This window comes from Monopterus albus, unplaced genomic scaffold, assembly GCF_001952655.1.
Source record: "Monopterus albus unplaced genomic scaffold, M_albus_1.0 scaffold103.1, whole genome shotgun sequence".
Taxonomy (NCBI): Eukaryota; Metazoa; Chordata; class Actinopteri; order Synbranchiformes; family Synbranchidae; genus Monopterus; species Monopterus albus.
In genome coordinates this window covers 1,241,631-1,263,380 of record NW_018127983.1, presented here as the reverse complement: position 1 = coordinate 1,263,380, position 21,750 = coordinate 1,241,631, and the positions used below count along the sequence as shown (strand labels likewise).

Sequence of the window (21,750 nt, the reverse complement as noted above, 5' to 3'; positions counted from 1 at the left end):
CAAGGTCAGCAATATATCTGATGTGTCAAACTGCACCTTCTAAATGATTTCAGTTGGATTATTCTTTGACATATTACACACCACTTAGATACTGTTCTCCTGATCAAATGCATGAGTCTGAAATGAACCTTTGTATAATTAGAATGCAGCTAATTTGGTGGCACATCAATTACATGTAAGAAGTAAATGTGAATTAATGTTCCTTAATTGATTACATTAAGTCTGAACTAATCACAGAAAGCCACAGTGACTCGATCATTTGTGACGAGTGAATTACAGGAACTCATAATACATCTTGCATTACATCGTGATGATTCATGCATTAGTTAAACATTATTTAAGGATATGATTTTTACCCTTATTGTACAGTTACCCTTTTTTAAATGTTTTCAGTATAATTATATAATCCTAATTATCAAATGATGGTTTGTTTTTCTTCATGTTGTGCTATTTTTTTTCTTTTGGTGTCAAATAAAAGTAATTTTTATCTCACCTAACGTAAAATTTATCACAACAAGTAACAGAAAATATGTGTATTGATGGAAACCGGAGCCAGTTGCACCAGCTGTTGCTAAGTTCATACTTAGCCCTATTTATAACCTAAGAGTCAAAGGTCAAAGTGTTTATTTGTCATATGCACAGTTAGGAAACATGTTTCCCTGTACAATAAAATTCTATCTTTGCCGTCCACATGAATGCCACAAAATACAAGTGAAAAAGAAAGTAGATGAATAATAACACAAATCTAAATAGGCAGTAAAGGGACTTGGGGATTTAAAGTAAAAACTGTCAGACCACACAAACTATTTCTCATGTAGAAATGTGTTGTTACAAAAAAAAGTACACCCAGTCTATCTTGGGTGTAAAAAATTAGCATTAGCTTGCTAATGTAGCACCATTTCAACTGGAGAAAAAACGTGGTATTAAATGATTAACATATATGCCACTTCAAAATGCTACTTAGGAATGATGTAAACTTTTTAAAATGACATTTGACAAAAATTGACCCAGTGTAACTCAAATTACAAAACATGTTAAAAATGTTACCCTGGTTGACCAAATAATGTATGTAGGTAAGATTAATCAAATACAAGCACATGCCTACACAAATGAAACAAAAGTAGTATTTACAAAGGACTGTCTGGTAATTGTAATAAATCTCCTTGACCCCTTTCACTGTTATTTGTTTCATACTTGATTACTTTTAAAGTCTTCATCATTAGCTAAAGCATTGCTTACAGTATTTCCAACAAATTCAAAATGGAATGTAGTTAAAGTCTGCGGGAAAAGTCAGTAGATAACATCACATGCTAATTTGCATATCAGTGACACTTTTTTCCTAATCTCAAGTAGCCAGACCTCTGCTTTGTCCAGCTGCTCACATTATATATTAGAAAATTCCCCAAAATAGTGTCCACCAGATGGTACCCAAAGTGCTTTCACACAAACAAATCTCGAAAATTAACAAACCAAGTAGCCTGCTATACTGTCACCGCTTTTTTTCCACACAAAAAATTTAAATTATATGAAAGCACACTGCATTCACAAAAGAAAAGAAAAATCTGACCTTATCTTCAAGGTCTCAATTTATAATCAATTCAATTTATCAACTGATGCTGTTTTGCTGTTCTTTTGACTATGTATTTAATGTGTGGTCAAAGTTGACACTGTGCTCTTTTTAATTGTTGCCTTTAGCTTTCTAAATTGTTTTTGATTTAATAATTTAACTTGTGATAACATGAGCTGCAATGCCTGGAGACTAAAACAACGGCATTTTATAAAGGTTAATTTAAAACTGCAACAGTCATGTTATTAAGACTTGGACAACTTGGGCGTACTATCAGAAGCTCTGCACACGGGCACCTGGATATTTTTTAAAACAGTAAGATTGAACTGTCTTATGGTTATATAGAAATACAAGGATATTGCATATTGTGGCTGTTAACAATCGTGAACAGATGACAAAACAGCTGCAACCTAATGTCCCATCCATTCAACCATTATCTATACCACTTATCCTGAAAAGGGCTGCGGAGGGGCTGGAGCCTATCCCAGCTGACACTGGGCAAGAGGCGGGGTGCAGTTTGTTTGGTAATTTCCTGGCACCAGACCAACATATATGAATTAATGCACAAAACATCCAAAGCTCTGGCTGAGATTGTATTGACAGCTATAGCAAGCCACTGCTTGCAGTGGACTCAAACACCTGTCCCCATGTTTCTCAAACTTTAAAAAGATTTGAGACACTCCGCACGGCCTTTAAAGATAACGTCGTCTCCCGCCGCTGATAATCAAGCTGTGTTCCATTTGTCTGTGCCAGCATGGCTGGAGTGCTGGAGTGCACGAGGCGATGATATGATGCTGATCTTCATCAGCTGATCATGGTAATTCCAGAAAGTAGCCTATTCTTTCATATTATGCAACATGCTGTCTCTGCTTTTGAACACAAAGTGATTAGCCTACGACCCCAAATCAGAACAAGTTGGGACAGTATGTAAAATAAAAATTAAAACTTAAAATAGTGATGTGTAAATCATTGGCGACCTGTATTACAATGAAAACAACACAGCAGCACATGATTTGATGTGATACCTCATCAATTTTATTCTTTGTTCAAAATAAACACTCCAATCCTGGTGGCTGTAACACATAATGCTCCAGAGGGGACTCTGCTGAGTGTCTTTCTGTCCCTGAGCACTACACAGCCCCAACCTGGCTGGTTAATTGTCCTGAGTAACTACAGTCATAGCAAAGTCTCTTATGTGTTGGCCTGGACTAGTGCTGAGTCCACTCTGGTGGCTCCTGGGCAGCTGAAGGAGAGTGGTGACGTGTGTGACTCTTCAGCCAGCCGCCCCTGTGTCATGGTTGGGCGCAGCCCTTACCTACTGGCAGTATAGAGAGTCACAACATCTGCACCCAGGCATAGTGTAGCCCCAGGCACATCCACCATGGCTCCCCACTCTGCCAGCAGGTCAGGGCCGATAATGCATGGATCTTGAATGTTGCCCAACCTGCACCTCCAAGGTGCAGCCAGCAACAGTCACTCTGAGGGTCCTTTCTCCCTTCACCTGTGTACTCACACTAGTCACTGTGGTGACACGGAGAGCTCTCCAGCCACATGGCCCTCTCATGCAATGTCCCCAGCAATGTCCCTGGGAATAGCAGAGAGATGGTGGACCCCGTGTCCACCAGGGCACAGCTCCGTGTGTTAGCACAATTAAACACTCATTTTAATTAAGTAGAAAACTTTCATACATGAAAGAAATGAAGGAGAAAATGAAATGACCTCCTCTCCAGTGTTAAATATAATTTAATTTGTGCATATCCTGTCATAGCAGTGATGATCTGAAACAAACAACCATATTGATGAACGTGTTTTTGTTTATCCTATTAGTGTTATCATTAGACAATGCAGGGGTCATCAGTTTATCCATGGTTGTTACCTGTTATCTCCATCCCTCCAGTGCTGTAAAATAAATAAAATAATTCTCATCTTTTTCATGGTAATTGATTAAAACAAATGGTTCCTCTCAGAGAGATGTGGCATCTTTGATGTAAGCCTTGTTTATTATTGGTTCAACATTTTCAATGTATCTGTATTGGTCTGTGAGAGCAAGACAGTACAGTTTCTCCTCTGGGATATGCTTTAATTTCCCAGGGAGCAGGCAGAAAACTGTTTAGATGATTTGCGTGAAATCACATTTCTCAATAATGCAATTAATGAAAGCATAAGTAGGTAGTAACATTTAATCACACTAAAAGAGAGTCATTAATTGCTTCAGAACTGGTAGAAAAGTAACGGCTCTGCATTAAGACATTGTGACAAACCTTGGTTAAGCTCCTTTCCAACTTAGCCTTCGACCTTATTGGAGAACACTGTTAACTCTCTAAGTGCTTTTCTTGGTGGCCTAAAATGGTGACTCATGCATGTTGCACTTAAACTTCCTCGAACACAAGGAGAATGTAAGACTAGAAAAATACATGTTAGAAAGGTGCGACTGAGATGCTGTGGCTGGTATTTTGGTGCAGAATTACAGGATATACCCACCACCCAGATAAAGTTATGCCAGTGAGCATCACAGTAACTCGACTGCTAACAAAATCTTATCAAACACAGGAAACAACATTTATACATAATTATTTCAGCCACCTGGAAATTATTTGTGATATCTGAACTTTTGTTTTAAAATGTTTTTTTTTTTCTGATAATCTGCGCTGTTGTTGCCTCCACCGGTGAAAGGTATGGAAAGTCACGTTGCATTTGAGCTCTACCCCAGTGCTGGTGACAAATATACAACTAGTAGACAATCTTCATTATTTAGTCAACAAAATAGAAACCAAACTATCTGTTTTCCACTGAAGTGTGAAGAAGTTCCACCTTTCTTCTCCCACCAGGACTACGCTGCCTCTGAAGTGTGTGTACAGTATGGATTATATGATCAATCCCATAGAGAATCTGTAAGCAACAGTTTGGTGCTGGCTTTTAGACACAATTTCCTCAGATGGAAAACTCACATTGTCTTACTGAGGTCGGACCATGGACTGTACTGTATGTCCAACCACGATGGCTTCATCCTTGGAACTCTGCCTCCACCTAGTGGCTAACAGATACATTACTGCTCTGAAGCAGGACTTAGCACTGGTGAAACATTATGTCCTCCTACAACAAGAGATGTATCACTCTCCACTAAACTACATTATCATCTAATGAGGGACAGATTTCTTACATACAGACCATAGAGTTGGACATGTTGCTCAGAGACAAGATGACTTTACATGAAAATTTTACATGAAAAATGTCAATAACCCTGGAAATAAAAGCTTTAAATATTAACTCTAAGAACTTTCTCCTAGTTGGATTTAGATACATTTATAACATAAAACGTTTGAAAATTGTGAGTGCTCACCTCATATGTGAATTCACTGGACTTTCGCTCCTGGCTGGTGAGTGGTTTTGGGATATTTCATTTTAAAAAAGGCAGCAAGTAGAACCTGCACTGCAGTTGATTTGCTTGCAAATGTTCTTATATTGACACAAAGCTGCAAATTCTGTGTGCAGGTACAGTAATTGCTTCAGAGCACATGTTTCCTGAAGGACAAAGATCTGAAGACTGTTGTCTTCACTATATTAACTTTTCCACCATGTCGTTCCACTTTGACATTAACCCCCGTAGCAAAGAATCAGGTCTTAGCAAAAGCAAGAGACAAACAAAAGTGACACAGAATAAAAGTGGATCTACAGTTATAGTTGTTGTTGTCAGTGAAAATGCCAACACAACCCCTGAAGGTAATGAAACAACAGAGCTGGGCAGCTGTGGGTGGAGGCTAAGACATGCTACATCAAGTTTAGTCATATTAATCTCATCAGCAACAATATACATATCAAAGAGCATAGAAAGAGGTAGCCAGCAGTATTACAACACTTCTAAATGTATGAGAGACTTGGATCTACAATAATTAGTCCTGACCTTTCAAACAATAGAGTATATTTTTTTGTTGCAGCTTGTGTTTATGAGGAGAACTTATGCCCGACAACATTTTTACAATATCAAATTTTAACCTGGGACTGAAAGAGATTTGGATGAAGATTTTGCTAATCTGTACAGGCAAACAGTTAGCCAATACAGTTGTCATTCAGCTTCAGTAATGAGGATTAAACCATATATATGTAGAACTGTGAAATAAATGTATATCCACCAAGGAAAGCAACATTTTATAGCTGCTAATGTTTTTTGTCTCATATTATCCCAGCCCCTATGCTGATGCATGTTCATCATTCATAACCTGTTTCTATTAGCTGACTTGATGCTTTCTGTTGATTTGTCCCATTGTATATACTGTAAGTAAGTTTCCATCTCTGTGTTATTACAAAGAAGGTGATAGGAGTGTACTTGTAATGGATCATTTCATGGTGAAAAGCTATATTTCCATTCTCATCCTAAAGGTTTATGGCTTGCTTGTTCTGCATGTAGTATCTGTATTTGGCCCAGCTGGCTTTCAGAAAGTAGAAGCGGTCTTTATCTGAGCTTTAGAGAAAAATAAGAAGTTACCTGATATATCCCCAAATGTTTGATAACATATTGTGACAATATCTTTATCTCAACACACTTCTCACTTCACAGTGGGTGAGGAAACAAGCTTGTTTAAGAGCACCAGTTACTGTTCCTGTTCCTAGGCTTTTGATCAGATGGATTTGACATTTGAGGTCTGATCAACTGCACCAGTGAATAAGAGACCACGTCACCATGTTATTGGAGAATATGAGTTATGTCAATAACTGTCAGTTCCTCCAACATTATTATCAGTAGTTTCTGTTAAATGTTTGCTACAATCATGTTTACACCATTCAATCTTAATGTGTCTTTTAATATTACCTGTGCCTGTTTTAGCTTTTGTTAAGCCCAATCAGTGTCATGTTGTATTGCCAATAAGTACTTTATATTCAGTCAGATTGTAATACAATCTAAAACTAGTATTTAATAGATATTGTGGTATTCAAATACATATCGCCCCCACTTGTTTAGCAGATTAACGTATTGTATGCACAATGATAAATTGTCAGAGATGTTTGTCTATAAATACTGTGAGTAATAATAATGAAAAATGAATTATGTACTTCCTCACAACTGACCTTTTTTTGAACACTTTAAAATATTTAAGTGCCCGACTACCCTGTATTTCCAAATTTAAAGAACCTACATAGTAGATTATTAATTTTAATAACTGTAATCACTTTTCCAAACAGATTTACAAAATGATTATGATATTATGATTCGTTCATGTATGGATCTAGAAAAGGCACTTCCCTTTGTACATGTTACAGATGAATAATAAATTGCACAGTTCCTTCAGTCTGTTTAACTGTAGCTTTACCATCACATCTTATCATCAAAACATTCAGAGAAGCTACATGATTCAAATGTGGGTCAAATGTGTCACTAGTTACTGTAAATGGCAATTTCAACCACACAAATATAATTGACATACATGAATGCAGCTTAATCTAAGACATGACCAAAGACATGATACATCACTTACACCACCATAACAATATAATAATGCTGATAATAATGATAGATGTTATATAGTTAGCACCTTTAAATACAACATTACAATAGTTAGAAAATTCTAGTTTCTTTAAAAATTTTCTCACAAAGATTCACATATATTTCAGAGAGTTTGGCATTTGTCCAAAGAACCATAATTACATTTGTGATAATTACATAATTACATTGTCATAGACAATGCCTTGAACCTGAATCACTTACATGCATACCAAATGAAAAGTAATTTAAGGTTTGGCACATTTCATGCCACACTGTATTTAATTGGAATGAAACTCTCAAATTTTTGCCAGTGGTGTAATGTACTGTAAGACTGAGAACATGTTCTGCATTTTATTAAATATAGAGATGTAGCACTTAAATGGGGAAGGGGAAGATTAAAACATTACAGCTGGACCAACAAAGCAATATTTTTCAGAAGGATAAAATGCTTTGCTTTGTGCATTTTTAATTATTATTATTTATTTGCCCAATTTTTTCTTTGAAATATGTTCGTTTACCGTTTTGTAACACAAGGTACACGACCCAGTCCAGTAGGTGGTGCCCTACAGTAAATAGTACGAAAAAGAAGAAGAAGAAGAAGCTACGCTGTTGTTGATGCTACCTGCTGCACACAGATTTGTATTTTGGAATGATGTTTGATGATTTATTTTATCTCATTTCAAGTCGTGTTTAAATGGAGTTCTGTGGTCTCTGCATTCTCAATATCAAATTAAAAGAAAACAAGCCTAAATTAAACGTGCCGAGTGAACAGCGTCTTGATTTTTAACGATGATTCTAGCTTTGCGGGGCTTTATAATATTAGTTAGCAGAGAAGCTAATATTAGTTTGTTTGGCTAACGTTTGGTTAACCCGGTTGAACGGCCATTTATCCCGTGTAACAACTAAATAACTAATGGTGCTAAACAACTAACGATAGCAAAACGTTTTATTTGATTTGCTTAAAGTGAGTCGTTTTAATTAGGTGGTCATTTGTTGAGTTAGCCGTTAGCATTGGACTTCAGTGTGCGTTTGTATCCGTGGTATGATGCGTCTGGATGTTTGATGGGTGTTTTAAGGATCATTATGTCGCCCAAGATCCAGCTTTTGGCAGTTTTGGCTTTTGGAGTGGCGATGCTGTTTATAGAGAACCAGATCCAGAAATTGGACGAGTCAAGAGCCAGACTGGGTAAGACCAAAACAAAGGTGGTTAATTTATAAGCATAGATTGTTCAAGCAGAATGCTGTTTACATCAGAAAAGAAAATGTTGATAAATTTAGCGTCATGGAGCATATATGAAGTAACTGTCAGAAGACACAATTACATTTCGCCATACATTTTCAGTTTTCTTACTAACAGGCTATGTTCTCATCAGTAGTCCCAGCTAGCTCATGTCCTGTATGTAGTTGGATCAGTTTCTAAAGAAATCAAAGCACCAAAACAACAACAACAACAACAAAAAAACCTAAATGTGTCAGAGTTATTAATCACTTAACTTAGTTGACAGTCACTGAAATCGAATTAAGTCACAAAACAGTTCATGATAATCATGCAATAAAGCTTTATAGAGTGAATAACAAAGTGATGTTAGAGAGTAAACTCAAGCATGTGACAAGTTGTATCCATTTAGTTCTCCAGGGGGCAGTACCTTTCTCTGCTCATGTAGAAACTGTGTTCCTCTAGTGCAGGGGTGTCCAATACGCAGTGGGCCAAAACTAAGTTGCGGGCCAGACTCTATATTTATTGAAATATTGAATAAAGTTGAGCATTTTTCCCCTTCTCTCCAGATATATATAATAGTAAACTTTTTCATATGAAACAAACAAGTTGCTTAAACATTGAATTTGGAACAAGCAAAGCTTAATCTTCTAAACACATGAGAAATCAAATGTCAAATAAAAAAAACATCAGTGGCATTCATTTCTTATTGTTTTGTGAACATTTTCTGCTGTGAAACCAGACTTGTTTTCATTCTGGAGCTTCTGCCCCATGTCCAGGTCCTTGTACCTATCTTGTACCACCTTTTGTTTCATAGTGTTTTCTTATGTTATATTCTTTCGTCACAGCCACGTTGGCTCCACACACAGGACAAAACAGGTCTGAACAGATAATCTTCCTCCCACCTGTCTTGAAAGCTCCTATATTCCGTCTTTCGTTTGGTCATTTTTGGGAGGGGTGGATTAAATTTGCCCGAGATGACTGGTAGCATGAGGTTGCTAATGTCAACAGAAGGTGCTTGCGGGTCTTGATTGACGCGCCAACGCAATAGCAAAGCTTCCTGGGATTTGCAGTATTAGCGGTGCATGCAATATATATGGGCGGGCCAGCTCTAATAAACATTTGAAATTATCTCGCGGGCCAAATATACTTACACCGTGGGCCAGGTTTGGCCTGTGGGCCTGAGTTTGACATATATGCTCTAGTGCATCCTTTCAGGCTTGTAAAGTTTTTGGATGAATGTGCTGCAAGTCCAGACAGGCAGTTTTTGTCACTGACTTCACATTTAGGAAATACTGTATGTCACAAATGCATCAATGTGAACTGGGGAGTAATGAATTTGTACTTTAAATTTATGTAGAGTAAACTTAGCTCTTCTTTTTCAAGTCAGACAGATGCTTGTAAAAACCAGGCCCAGTCTAGACATGAGAGCATTGGACCATCTTTTGCCAGCTGTTCAAATGCTGAATGTGGAAACAACAGCAGCATTCTCCCAAACCTTTCAAGTCTCATCGTGTCAGATGCTGAAAGCTGTCTGGGCAACAGGATGCCTGCATTACACTGAGCAACACACAGCCGGTCCCACAGATACAAGGACATTCCTGTTTTGGCTTTAATTAACATTTCAGTGGAGAAAAGAAGTGGGAGAAAACATTTTTAATTATGCCTCCTGTCAATATCATCAAAAGCTTAATTACTTGTTTCGATGTTATTGTGTTTTGAAGAACTGTCTTGTTTTCCTTAATTAAGGCATGCTAACAAGCCTCACCTCGACTTTCTCATTTATACAGCGGCTATACCTTTGTTTTCTTTCACTGTGGTGTCCTGCACCTGCTGTGTGTGCTGCCAAATGAGGATGCCGTGTTTCCCACAGAATTATACTTGTGGTGGTAGCTCACAGGGGCTCTTCCCTCATTGATCATATACTGTACATCCATGCTCTATACAGCGGGCTGACCTTGGAAACAGTTATATTTTAACACGATCTTAGCTAGCCTTACTGGTTTGCTAATTACATATCAGAAGAGTGGGATCTCTGTGATTGACAGTGATGTGTAAAAAAACGAACATGGAGAGGAGGAGCTGTTTGCAGACGTCGTGTGTGTGTGTGTGTGTGTGTGTGTGTGTGTGTGTGTGAGAAAAAGCGGGGCATGGAGGGTCTGAGCGAGTACATGCACTATGCACAGCACTACATTGAAATGCAATTTATACTATTTTAAATCAATATGTGGCAGTCAGTATTGATATTTTGGTGGCCTGACACAAAAAAATCAGTGTGTAGGAAACACTGGGATGATAATAAGCATCAAGTAATGTTTGGCTCATTAAAATCCAGGCAACAGAGAAATACAGCCAGTACTTAATCATTAAAAGCTAGCATTAGCCCCCCAGCAGGAACAGACTGGATAAAGTAGAATCACACCTTGTTCACTCGACTTCCACTAAAGATCATGTTTTCTGTTTGTTCAGAACGTACCATTGCCAGACACGAAGTGGCTGAAGTAGAGCAGCGCCACAGTGAAGATGTCAGCCGGGAGCTATCACCACTGGCGGAAAAAGATGACATGATCATCATCTACAACAGAGTGCCCAAAACTGCCAGCACCTCCTTCACTAACATCGCCTACGACCTGTGTGGGAAGAATCACTTCCATGTCTTGCACATCAACACAACCAAAAACAACCCTGTCATGTCTTTACAAGACCAAGTAAGAATATGAACTGTTGTCGGATTTAGAAGCCATGAATACAATTTCTCCTGAATGCTCACACATGATTACAGGGATGTCAAAGTTTAGTTCAAAGCTACACATACCCAGCAACTAAAATGTGTGTTGCTTCACCGGGTGTGTAGGCAACGCACCCGCTATAGCATGTAGTGAGCTTGGGTTGCAAATACATGTGATATATATGCTTTTCTGGATCTTGAGATGTTTAGAGACTTCAATATTAGAGTAAGATTTACTTACATGGAAGAGAAAATTAACAGTATTTACACATCTAATGAGCAAATAGAGATGAAAAATACAAATACTGGCAATGAGAGCCATGTAATAGAGATGAAAAATACAAATACTGGCTATGAGAGCTAAAATAAATGATTGCATGCATGTTGGGTTCTTAAGTCAAGATTGAAGATTTTGGGGTGCCCCATGACATAACATAATGCATGGAGAGTCAGACGGTCATCTTATGACAGGCTTCATCATCTCATCTGAAAATCTGGAATTAGAAACAGGCCATTGTTGTGGCCAGAGATGTACTGGTTGGTACATGAGACGTTTCAATGTGAGAGCTTCACTACTTAAAAGGATATACAGACGCTTTTAACCCTGCTCTGTTAACTGTCTGCCTCACATCTGTGCAGTGCACAACTTCACCACTAGTGTTGTCAGTTAAGTCTCTCTCTGTTGAGTTTCTGGAACATTCTGAACACCATCTGCCTCAAAGCTGTCAATAAATTATGTAGGAGAAAATACTGGGTGAAGGGGTTGAGTTTAATAGACTGCATTTTTACAACAATTGTTATCAAGTACTGCAGCACATAAACCAGTAATATTTGGGCTACTGGTGTTCAGGAGCGTTGGTGTACATTTTGATTTTGTTTGATTGATTTATTTAAGTGTCCTGCACCATAAGGTGTCCAGCACTGTGCCTCAGGAATACCTTTATATTTGGCTCCCTCACCTGCCATTGAAAGCCTACCAGTTCTTAACTGAGTGCACGAGGACGTCTGCCTTCTCTGTAAATTAAATTAAATATATGGTTCTGTGGAATAATCATCCTTAATTTGAACATAAATCCTAAATTTATGTTTATTCCAAATCTCTTCCTTCTACTGTGGATTTTCTTACAAATATTTTTAGAAAAAAATCAAATCTGATCCACAGGAAGAAATAGCTGCTTCTCTTGAACACAGATAATTGTGTGCGCTGTACCAGTTAAAGATTTGTTTTGGTCGTCTTTTCCTCGGTGATTCCACAGCCTAGGTGTTTCACATCTATGCTTCATGAGACATGTTTCCCATCCCATATCACCTTCAACAGTATATTATGCACCCCAAGAAAACACCTAATGGCATGACTTTGACCTGAATTAGTTACAGGAGCACCATTAAAACCCCACACACCTGCTCCATAAAATGAAATCGATCCTACCGCTGAATCAAAGAGTTTTGAAAAAGTTAAAAACCCTAGATCAAGATATAGTTTGTTTTTATTTATCACAGACCCTGACCCTCCCAGCTGAATCTGCAACCACTTTCCTTCCCTCTGCAAAGCTCATATTTTCATGAAAACCAAAACCAGGGTACTTAGTATGATATAGAGATATGCAACCTAACTGAAATAAACAAGCGCTCTGCTCTTCCTAATGCTTTCTGAAATGTATAATCTATTTTTTTATAATCTGTGTAAATAGCAAGTCGGCATTTATTACACCATAAACTTTAATATTCAATATTTTCTGTAACTTAATCTGTTTCAGCAACCAATACTATATCATTAGCATAAAACAAAACACTAAAGCTCATATCATCAGTCTGTATCCCTAAAACATTAAAAAGCATCCAGAATGCACACAGAAAGATCAAACATAAGGGAGAGCACCTCTCTCTGCTTTACCCCGAGTGAGGTAGGAAACCAACCTGTCTTGAGATCATTTATTTGCAGACAAGCAACTGGGGCTTTGTACAGGCTTTGATGGCTTTATAGAAAATTTGCATTAATAGCAGAACAAATGACCTTGTATTCCAAAAGGTCTCTATTAGTCTAGTCAAAGGGTTTCAATCAACAAAACAGACAAATGTGGGTTTATCTTCTTCTAATCGAGCTGTAACCACAGAGGACAGAACACAGATATGGTGTACACGACGTTTCCCTGGCAGGACGCTGCCACTGACTGAAGATTCAGTTTTCAGTAGTAGATTACACACAGATGGATATGGGTAGTGTGGTCACTTTTCCAGCTCTGATTTTGGAATTAACTAGTACTGACTTAGGCTGAAGACCCGCTGAGCACGGCATGACACAGATTTTATTTTCTTCAGATTTTCTGTGAGACATGAGCAAATCACTTTGCAAAGCATCATGTGAGTTCAGGTGATGTGAAAAAGGCTTACAAAGCGACCAATTGGTCATAAATTAAGCATTTTTATTGTGATGTAAATGAGGGCAAAATTCGCCTGCAGTGTTGGAACCCAGCTGCAATCTAGGGATAAGGGGAGCAACACAACGCCTTTGTTCTAGAAAAGTAGTTTACCTTTTATTGTGGCAGTGGACTGGCAAATTAAATGGTCAGTACAAGAAACAATGAGGTGAGTGATGCAAGGGAGATGCAGTGGATGGTGTCTAAAACCTAAAAACCTAAATTTGTAACTAAACCAGTGCATGTAGTCAGTTGCCTACCTAGAAACAGAAATTAAACAAACAAAAACCTGGTTACTACACTATTCTTACCTGTCAAATAAAAATACACCCAAGGCAACCGCCCCTGCTCCTGTTAACTCAGAAGAACATACAATCTACAGAGGAAGAGAAAAGCACACAAAAATGAACGAGAAATGACGAGTGACTCACAAGTTAACATTCTCAAACGAGCAGTTCTTCAAACAAGTGACAACTATATCACAAACAACTAATACAACAGAGGGGCCCAAATTAATTCACAGCTGCCACTTAGTTGTGCTCCGAATGGCTTTTATCTGACTTCAGCTAGAAGCTCTGGATTGGTGGAGCCTGATTGGAGTGGCAGGACTCAGTCAGCGGGACCTGAAAGCCGGACCAATCGGAGGATTGGTTCTCCAAATCAGTTGAAAACCCCGAATACATCATGCAGCTCTTAAAATGTGCCCCCTTCAGTTTAATTCAAGGGTGGCAGCATAAAAAAATAAACTGAAGTACTGTGATAGAGATTTTATACTCTTTACCAAGGGTGTCATTTGCACTGGGAGTAAAAAGTCCCATTTTTATTTATTTTTAAAATTTTATCATTATTTTTGCCCAACCCAACTTTTATAGCTCCCTTTTTTCACTAAGCTCTTTCTGAACATTGTCGTTGTATTGTCCTGCCATAATAGTCTAGATGAGAGCTGAGAATGTTGACGTGCTCATCTGAGTTGCGTTCAGTCGCTGCTGTGCTCTCGGCAACAAGTTGACCAGCTGCAGTGAGCAGTGTGTGAGAGACCTTTTGCCCCTGAATTTGCCTTTAAGGCTTCGTGTGGCTGCATGCACTATTTAAAGTATTTAAATCGGTTTATATTTTTTTATTCCTAATCTTCTCAGTTCAAGTGGCCTCTGTAAAATACAGTACTAAGTATCAGCAGCAGTTTAGCATAGGTTTGATTATGTTTTGGCCTAAAGTCAGTTCAGTAACGTAACTAGTTACTGCAGTTTCACACTGATGTTAACATTATCTCTGTTTTCACAAAAGTGAGGCTCGCAACCCACCATAATGAAAACATTGTTAAAGAAAGTGCCATTTCACCTACTGCAACATAAGTGGATCAAATGGGAATTAAAGCTGCCACTAAGTAGTGACTGAAATTAGGAGACCTAGCGACAACTGTGCAAGACTTTGGGAAAAAGCTAACATATGGCGTATAATCCATGTTTGTCCTTTACTTCATTAATAATTCAGTGGCCGTTTATTGGCTCCTTCTGTGTAACCTTGCTTTTTTTTTATTATTATTATTAAGGTGAGAGTGAAGTATCAAATATTGTACACTAGTAAGGATGACACGGTTACCGGTGTCACAGTAAACCATGGTCAAATTTACAACAGTTAGTAGTGTTACTGCTTCAAATTTTAAATGTAATTAAAGCTGTGGTCGATTACCGCGCTTTGAAAAACTCTCCCACTGAAGAGTTAAATACCATCCAGCTAGAGGTTCTCAGATGCATCGTGGGTCTGTTTGTTTCATGCCAGAGAGGACATTTACCTCAGGCTGAAAACAAAGTTACCTTTGAATCTGCACACAGCTGGTGCAGCAGTCTGTATCAAGGAAACTTAACAGGATTTTAAGTGCATATTTTTTATGCATAAGTAGTTTCATCATATTTTATTTTCTAAATTGATTTACATGTGCCAAGACATAGAATTCACAATGTTTACTGTTATTTTTTTTGTTGAATCGCAGCTAATTTTGTTGTGAGCCCTGATTCAGAAACCAAACCTTCACCCTGTTGACACAGGGAACCTGTGAACCACTCTGCCAGCTGACTGACGACTATTTTGAGGTCGTCTGATAAACACAACAGTCTCTTTTTAGAAGCTGTTGTGATTTTCATACAATGACTTATCACTCAAACTCTTTCAGTGTTGTCAGATTTGTTAAAGACTTGACTACAGCTTTTAATGTGTATGAAAACAGGGAGTCTTTTGAGGAGAAATTGTAATCTATTAGTCTTTGGGAAAAGGAGCCATTTTTACTTCTCTGACCCAGCGTTTTTAGTTGTTGCTGTGTCTTTTCGTTTACTGACGTTCCCTGCTACTCCATAATTAGGTCCTATTTTCTTTATCTTTGTCTACAGGTGCGCTTTGTCAGGAACGTCACCTCGTGGAGCGAGATGAAGCCTGGCTTCTATCACGGCCATGTAGCTTATCTGGACTTCTCAAAGTAAGGGCCTTTATTTTCTGTAATACCATTAATATCCAGATTAGTTACAAACAGTTAGCAGAGCAGATAAAGGGAGGTATTGATTGCTACCCTGTGCTTTAGTGTTGATTAATAGCATTGTTGTCCTTATCTCCCCTGACGCTATCATTTCAGTGATCTCAGGTAATTATCCTAATGGTCTGAGAGGGATCCTGTTAACTGGCAGTCCCAGTCCTCCCAGATGCTGCCACTCTTTCACTAATGGAAAAGCTGATTCTGTAGTGGAATAAACATATGATGGAAGAGGTTGCATAAAAGCCACATGATGTGATGTGTGTTGGACTTGAAACTAGTCCTTGTGTGTCAGTGCAGTGCAAATAAAATCTTAAAATACATCAACTCTTCTCTTTTTGTTCAGATATGGTGTGAAGGGTAAGCCAATGTACATAAATGTGGTGCGAGACCCCATAGAGCGTCTGGTGTCATACTACTACTTCTTACGTTTTGGAGATGACTACAGGCCGGGCCTTCGACGAAGGAAACAAGGGGACAAAAAGGTCTGCTGTTACAATTCATCAGTCTTTGATGACCCCCTGGGCCTTTTGTTTGTGAGCACATTCACTAATGAGCCTAAGTGTTTGTGTTTCTTTCAGACCTTTGATGAGTGTGTGTTATCAGGGGGATCAGACTGTGCTCCTGAGAAACTCTGGCTGCAGATCCCCTTCTTTTGTGGCCACCACTCAGAGTGCTGGTGAGTGGGCTGTGCCTGCCTCTTCAGGAGCACCACATGCTCTGAGTAAATGTACATTTGTCTAGAACAGTTGATGTGGTATATGGGGCATTATGTTGTCATGCTGGCATCAGTTACTCTGTAGACACATTTTTGTGAACATAATAACAAGGGATGCACTGATGCCGATACCAGTATCGAGTCTGATGCCACCCTCTAGTACTCTACTCATACTTGTAAGAATTGTCCCACCAGTTAACGGCAGCAATGCATTAACCTCGCGCTGGCTGAGCTGGTCATTAGACAGCAGAGAAGACATTTCAGTGCTTCAGGGATATTTTAAGTGACAACAACAGAAATAAAGCTTCTCTGTTGTGTGTGTGTGTGTGTGTGTGTGTGTGAATGCACCTCCCTGTCCATCTCAGACAGACGCGCAGGCACGAGGTCGCATTTTACACAGACGTCAGCACTTGGTATGTGCAGCAGAGCCAACAGTAATGAAGGGAGTAATTAATCACACACCTGTTGAAGAAATGGAACACAACAACAACAAACCTTCACTCTCTCCGTGGTCAAAACGCCTGGTCCTGCTCGTTCCGCTAAAACCACCACGGTGCTCGTTATGCTGATTGTAGCTAACTGTTGTGTACGGAAAGAAAACAAAAGCTAATTTTATGCACATAGCTAACGATGTTGTCAGATGAGCTCTGTGTATGAAAAATGGGTTGAATCCTTGTGGACTTGGAGGCTGAGACCAGCAGCACCCCTGCAGTAGAGCAGGTAAGGCAGGACGAAGCCATAGACAGCAGCCAGTTTAAAGTAAGAACACGTACCTTTGTTAAATTAACCATTTCAAGTGCCTACAGTGATATTATGCACTCTTAAACTGTAACGTTCTGGCCAGCTGGTTGTGAAATCATTGCATACTAACACAGGGTCACACTCCTAAAAAAAAACATCCAACATGTTTGATATTTACGATTTGAAGCCAGATGGACTCTAAGCCAGTCGGGAGCATTAAGATCATGTTTGTAACCTGCTCACACTGCGGGATCATTTGGGCAAATCAGACACGAAGTTGGATTAATTACTTTATAGCGTGTGCCAGCCCACTTATGCAATATGTAAACATGTCTGCTATTAAAACAGCCATGTAAATATTCACTGTTCTGCAGACTCTAATTGTTTATTCCCCCTTTATTCTGTGCTGCCCTCATTAGTCTGTACTAACTTCATTGTGTGCTAATTTTACTGACATCATATTCCTCAGCATTCACTGTATATTTGACAATACTGCTTCTCTACAATCAGCTTGTGTTTTGTTTTTAGGTTTAATGTCCATTGTTCTCATTTTTGGACTTTTATTTACGATGTTATATTCTTTCATGACACCTGCACTAAGTGAAATTGGGGAATAATAGATAATTGATGTCAGGATGGCTAAAGCTCAGGAGAAGATGGGTGCTAGAGCACCATAATTCCCCTAAACAATTAATGTACTACAAAACAACTTGCTAGTCCTTTGAGTGGCCCAGTCAGAGCCCAGGGCTTAACCCAACAGAGATGGAATTGATGGCTGCTCACACCAGAGACTATGGCTGAGCACGGGTCAGTGACTGATTGCTCTTGGACATTGTGCAGGCCTTAAATAGCCTAAAAGCAATTCAGAACAGATGCAAATGCATTTTTAACCATCAACCACTTCCAGGACGCTCCATGCAGTGTGCGCAGCTGTGTGGTCCTCCCACACTGCTGGCAGTGCTGTGTTGAGACTTTTTTTTTATTACCTGCCGTGTACCATCTGCTTTTTAATCTCTATTTCAGACAGTACTGAGGCCTCAGTAGACTTCAGAGGTATGGTCAGTTCTGATGGCCCATGTCTATCAGTCTCAGGCAGGTAAAGCCAACACGAGGTGAATGACTGTGCATGCATAAAGCGCTGTCTGAGTGGTGGGAGGCAGACCAACAGGGAATGACGGTCTGATTTATTGAATGTATTCTCAAATTAATTCTAAATTATGGGCGTTGTAGGTATTTAGGATATGTGCGGAGCCACTCTGGTGACACTGGGGAGAAAAGAAAAACAACCTCAGTAAATAGTGGCCACAACTTACTGAGGCGTGAGAACAAGAAAGACGTGGGAACGAGATAGAATATGCCTGGCCCCGACATACTGTACTGTGGCCACGGCTTAATAACTCATGGGAATGAAATGGTAGACTATAAAGCCTGGACACTAGAAAATGGATGTTAGCCTATGTTAAAGGAGAAACAAGCTGTTGCTGACTAGTTGGCAAGGTGTCTGAATTATGGACAAATATGAACTGACTGTTTTATTTTAAACTTGGAATGAATTACAGTGGCATACTTAAGTCGCTTAGTAAGTACTCATCTTTGTCACATATTCTTTTGTAACAGTGTTTTCACAAAAATTCAAATCCATCTGTTTTTATTCATGTTATCATTTAACTTGCAGTTAACAGTTTAATAGATTCAAAAATATGAAGTTTTATACAAATCTAAAAAGAAAACAAAGGATAGTTGGGTGACTTTTGATCATATCAGCATTTATGGACCAATTAAACACGTGCATTGTGCTGTTTTAGTTTCCGGTACAGAACCGAGGCAGCCATCTGCGGCGCCAACTCACACCGATGGCTCTAACCATCTGGGACAACTTCGGGGTTCTGCGTCTTGCTCAAGGACACTTTGACACGTGAACTGTAGGCACCGAGATTCGAACCTCCAACCCCACGGTGGGGAGACGACTGCTCTACCCACTGAACCACAGCCCCCAATTATCTCTCAAGCTTATTAAATTTATTTAGGCTATTTATTAAAACTGAATTGAAATAATGAACATAAGACATGGTTTCTCCATTTATAATGAACTAATGAGCCATTACAGTTAGGCTGTGTACAGACAAAATGTTTTAACTGCAGCTTTTAATACACCAAATACGTCTTTCTTTAAGTGAAGCACAGCGGAATGGACCATGTTCGCACTGCAGTGAGATCTGTGAAATAAATGAACATATTTTAAAACTAGAACTGTAGGATATCTGCCAGTTATTTCCAAATTAAAGTGTAACAGGCTGAGTTCAGTGCAGCCCTGTGCTAACAGCTACACTGCTGTTAATATCAATAATAACTTTGGTTGTGTAGCACAGTTCAACAAGTTCCAAAATATCGAAACAATTAAAAACAAAAGAAACCAATAAATAATGACGATAGTAATAAGATCACTCAAGCTGCAAGGGTAGAAACTGCTGTATCCATGAGGCTGTTATGATTAAATGTAATGTCACTTTTAAATGTCATATTTGTGAGTAATGTCATGGTGCATCACTAATGTAATTTCTTATTAAAAAGCTTCAGAAGCACATAGTCTACGTAAGGACAGACATTAGAAATGCCACCAGACTGATCTCATATTCACCAGAAAATGTAACTTAAAGGCTGACTTAATTGACTAGTTTCAAACAGGGCAACAATGTTTTGTCTGATGTTATGAATGTAGAAACAAGCTATGTTTGTGATTATGCTTGGTACAGCCTTGTTTAAAGGATCCCACAGATAGGAACAGGAAACAACTGCATTTTAAATTGCAATTGCAGTTTTTTTTCTGAAAAGTTGTAATTAGCTATTTTCCACAGCACAAAGTCAAATAGAGCATTCAGCTTCAGAAGCACATAGTCTACGTAAGGACAGACAGTAGAAATGCCACCAGACTGATCTCATATTCACCAGTAGTATTCTGTGTGCAGGAATGGAGGCAGCAGATGGGCCCTGGAACAAGCCAAGTACAACCTGGTGAACGAGTATCTGTTAGTCGGTGTAACCGAGGAGCTGGAGGACTTTATCATGATCCTGGAGGCAGCGCTCCCACGCTTCTTCAAGGGAGCCACAGAGCTCTATAGGACAGGTACCAACATAAGCCACATCATCTCACAGCATGCGTTTCGCTCCCCGACCAATCGGTAGTAACCCAGCGAGTCCCAGACCAACACGCTCGTTAAACCTTTTTGTGTTACTCTAGGAAAGAAGTCCCACCTGCGAAAGACCACAGAGAAGAAGCCCCCCACCAAAGAGACAATAGCCAAGCTGCAGCAGTCCAACATCTGGAAAATTGAAAATGATTTTTACGAGTTTGCACTTGAACAGTTCCAGTTTGTGCGTGCCCACACTGTGAGGGAAAAGGATGGAGAGCTGTATGTCCTGGCTCAGAGCTTCTTCTATGAAAAGATCTACCCCAAGGTGAACTGAAGGGGGCTGCACAGAGACTCTGTTAGAAGTCATATACACTGGGGGACAAAGAGTGGTTTTTCTTTTCTCTACTGACAGATTGCAAAGGGAAATAACTCATCTGGTGTATTTGTTTTTATTTTTTGCACAGGTTTTAAGTGCACCAGTACAGGTTTACAAATGACAGAAGATGAAACTGTTACAAAACAAAAATCAGCGCTGCATTTGTAAATACTATATTGACAGCAGTAAATGTGTTTTTGGACCAAATGGTAGTAACAGAAAATACATCGGCCCATTGCATCCTTTGGTGCGTGACTAGTACTTTTTTTTTATTCCCACTGCAGTATTATTAATTTTTTGCCATTTAACACATTGTTTCAGTATTTTGTCACAGACATGATGATGTGCGTTCCTGATAAAAGTCCCAGCTGGTGCTGATGTAACTGATAGCTGGAGCAGGGGAAAGGTACTAATCAGAAATGACTGAGGATGTTTGAGTACAGGGCTCACCGGGGCTTTGACTGGTCACAGGGTTATCTCCAGCAGGAGAGAGTCGATAGTGCCTTTATTACAATGAGGAGGACATTGGGTTTTCATTTTCCATTGATCCCACAGTCATGTTTTGTGTGTATGTGTGTTCTTATGAACTACACTTTGTGTTTCTGTTCTCTTTAACACCACATGAACAGCCTAAACATGAGCACATAACTTCAAATGCCTTGACTTTTTGTCATTACTGTGTTCTCTGCTTAGCGTTGTTGATCATTTCAGATGCGTTTGCATCATGCTTTGCTTATCACTGTGAGCCACTTCTAATGGCACTTTTGTTGAATCTTGAATTAGCTTTGTTTTGTTTTTTTTCAAAGGGTATTCCACTAATTTTAGCATTTCACTTCCATGAAGCTAAACGCTCTTC

General features: G+C 39.1%; 1 protein-coding gene across 1 annotated transcript; it reads left to right on the top strand.

Annotated features, from left to right (window-relative positions):
- The first annotated feature begins 7,783 nt into the window (after positions 1 to 7,783).
- On the top strand, positions 7,784 to 21,744 carry hs2st1b (heparan sulfate 2-O-sulfotransferase 1b). The gene is made up of 7 exons (XM_020610026.1): positions 7,784 to 8,232; positions 10,732 to 10,970; positions 15,792 to 15,877; positions 16,275 to 16,413; positions 16,510 to 16,607; positions 20,354 to 20,511; positions 20,626 to 21,744. The coding sequence occupies exons 1-7, from the start codon at positions 8,109 to 8,111 to the stop codon at positions 20,850 to 20,852; spliced, it is 1,071 nt and encodes a 356-aa protein (XP_020465682.1). The 5' UTR covers positions 7,784 to 8,108; the 3' UTR covers positions 20,853 to 21,744.
- The last annotated feature ends 6 nt before the right edge of the window (positions 21,745 to 21,750 follow it).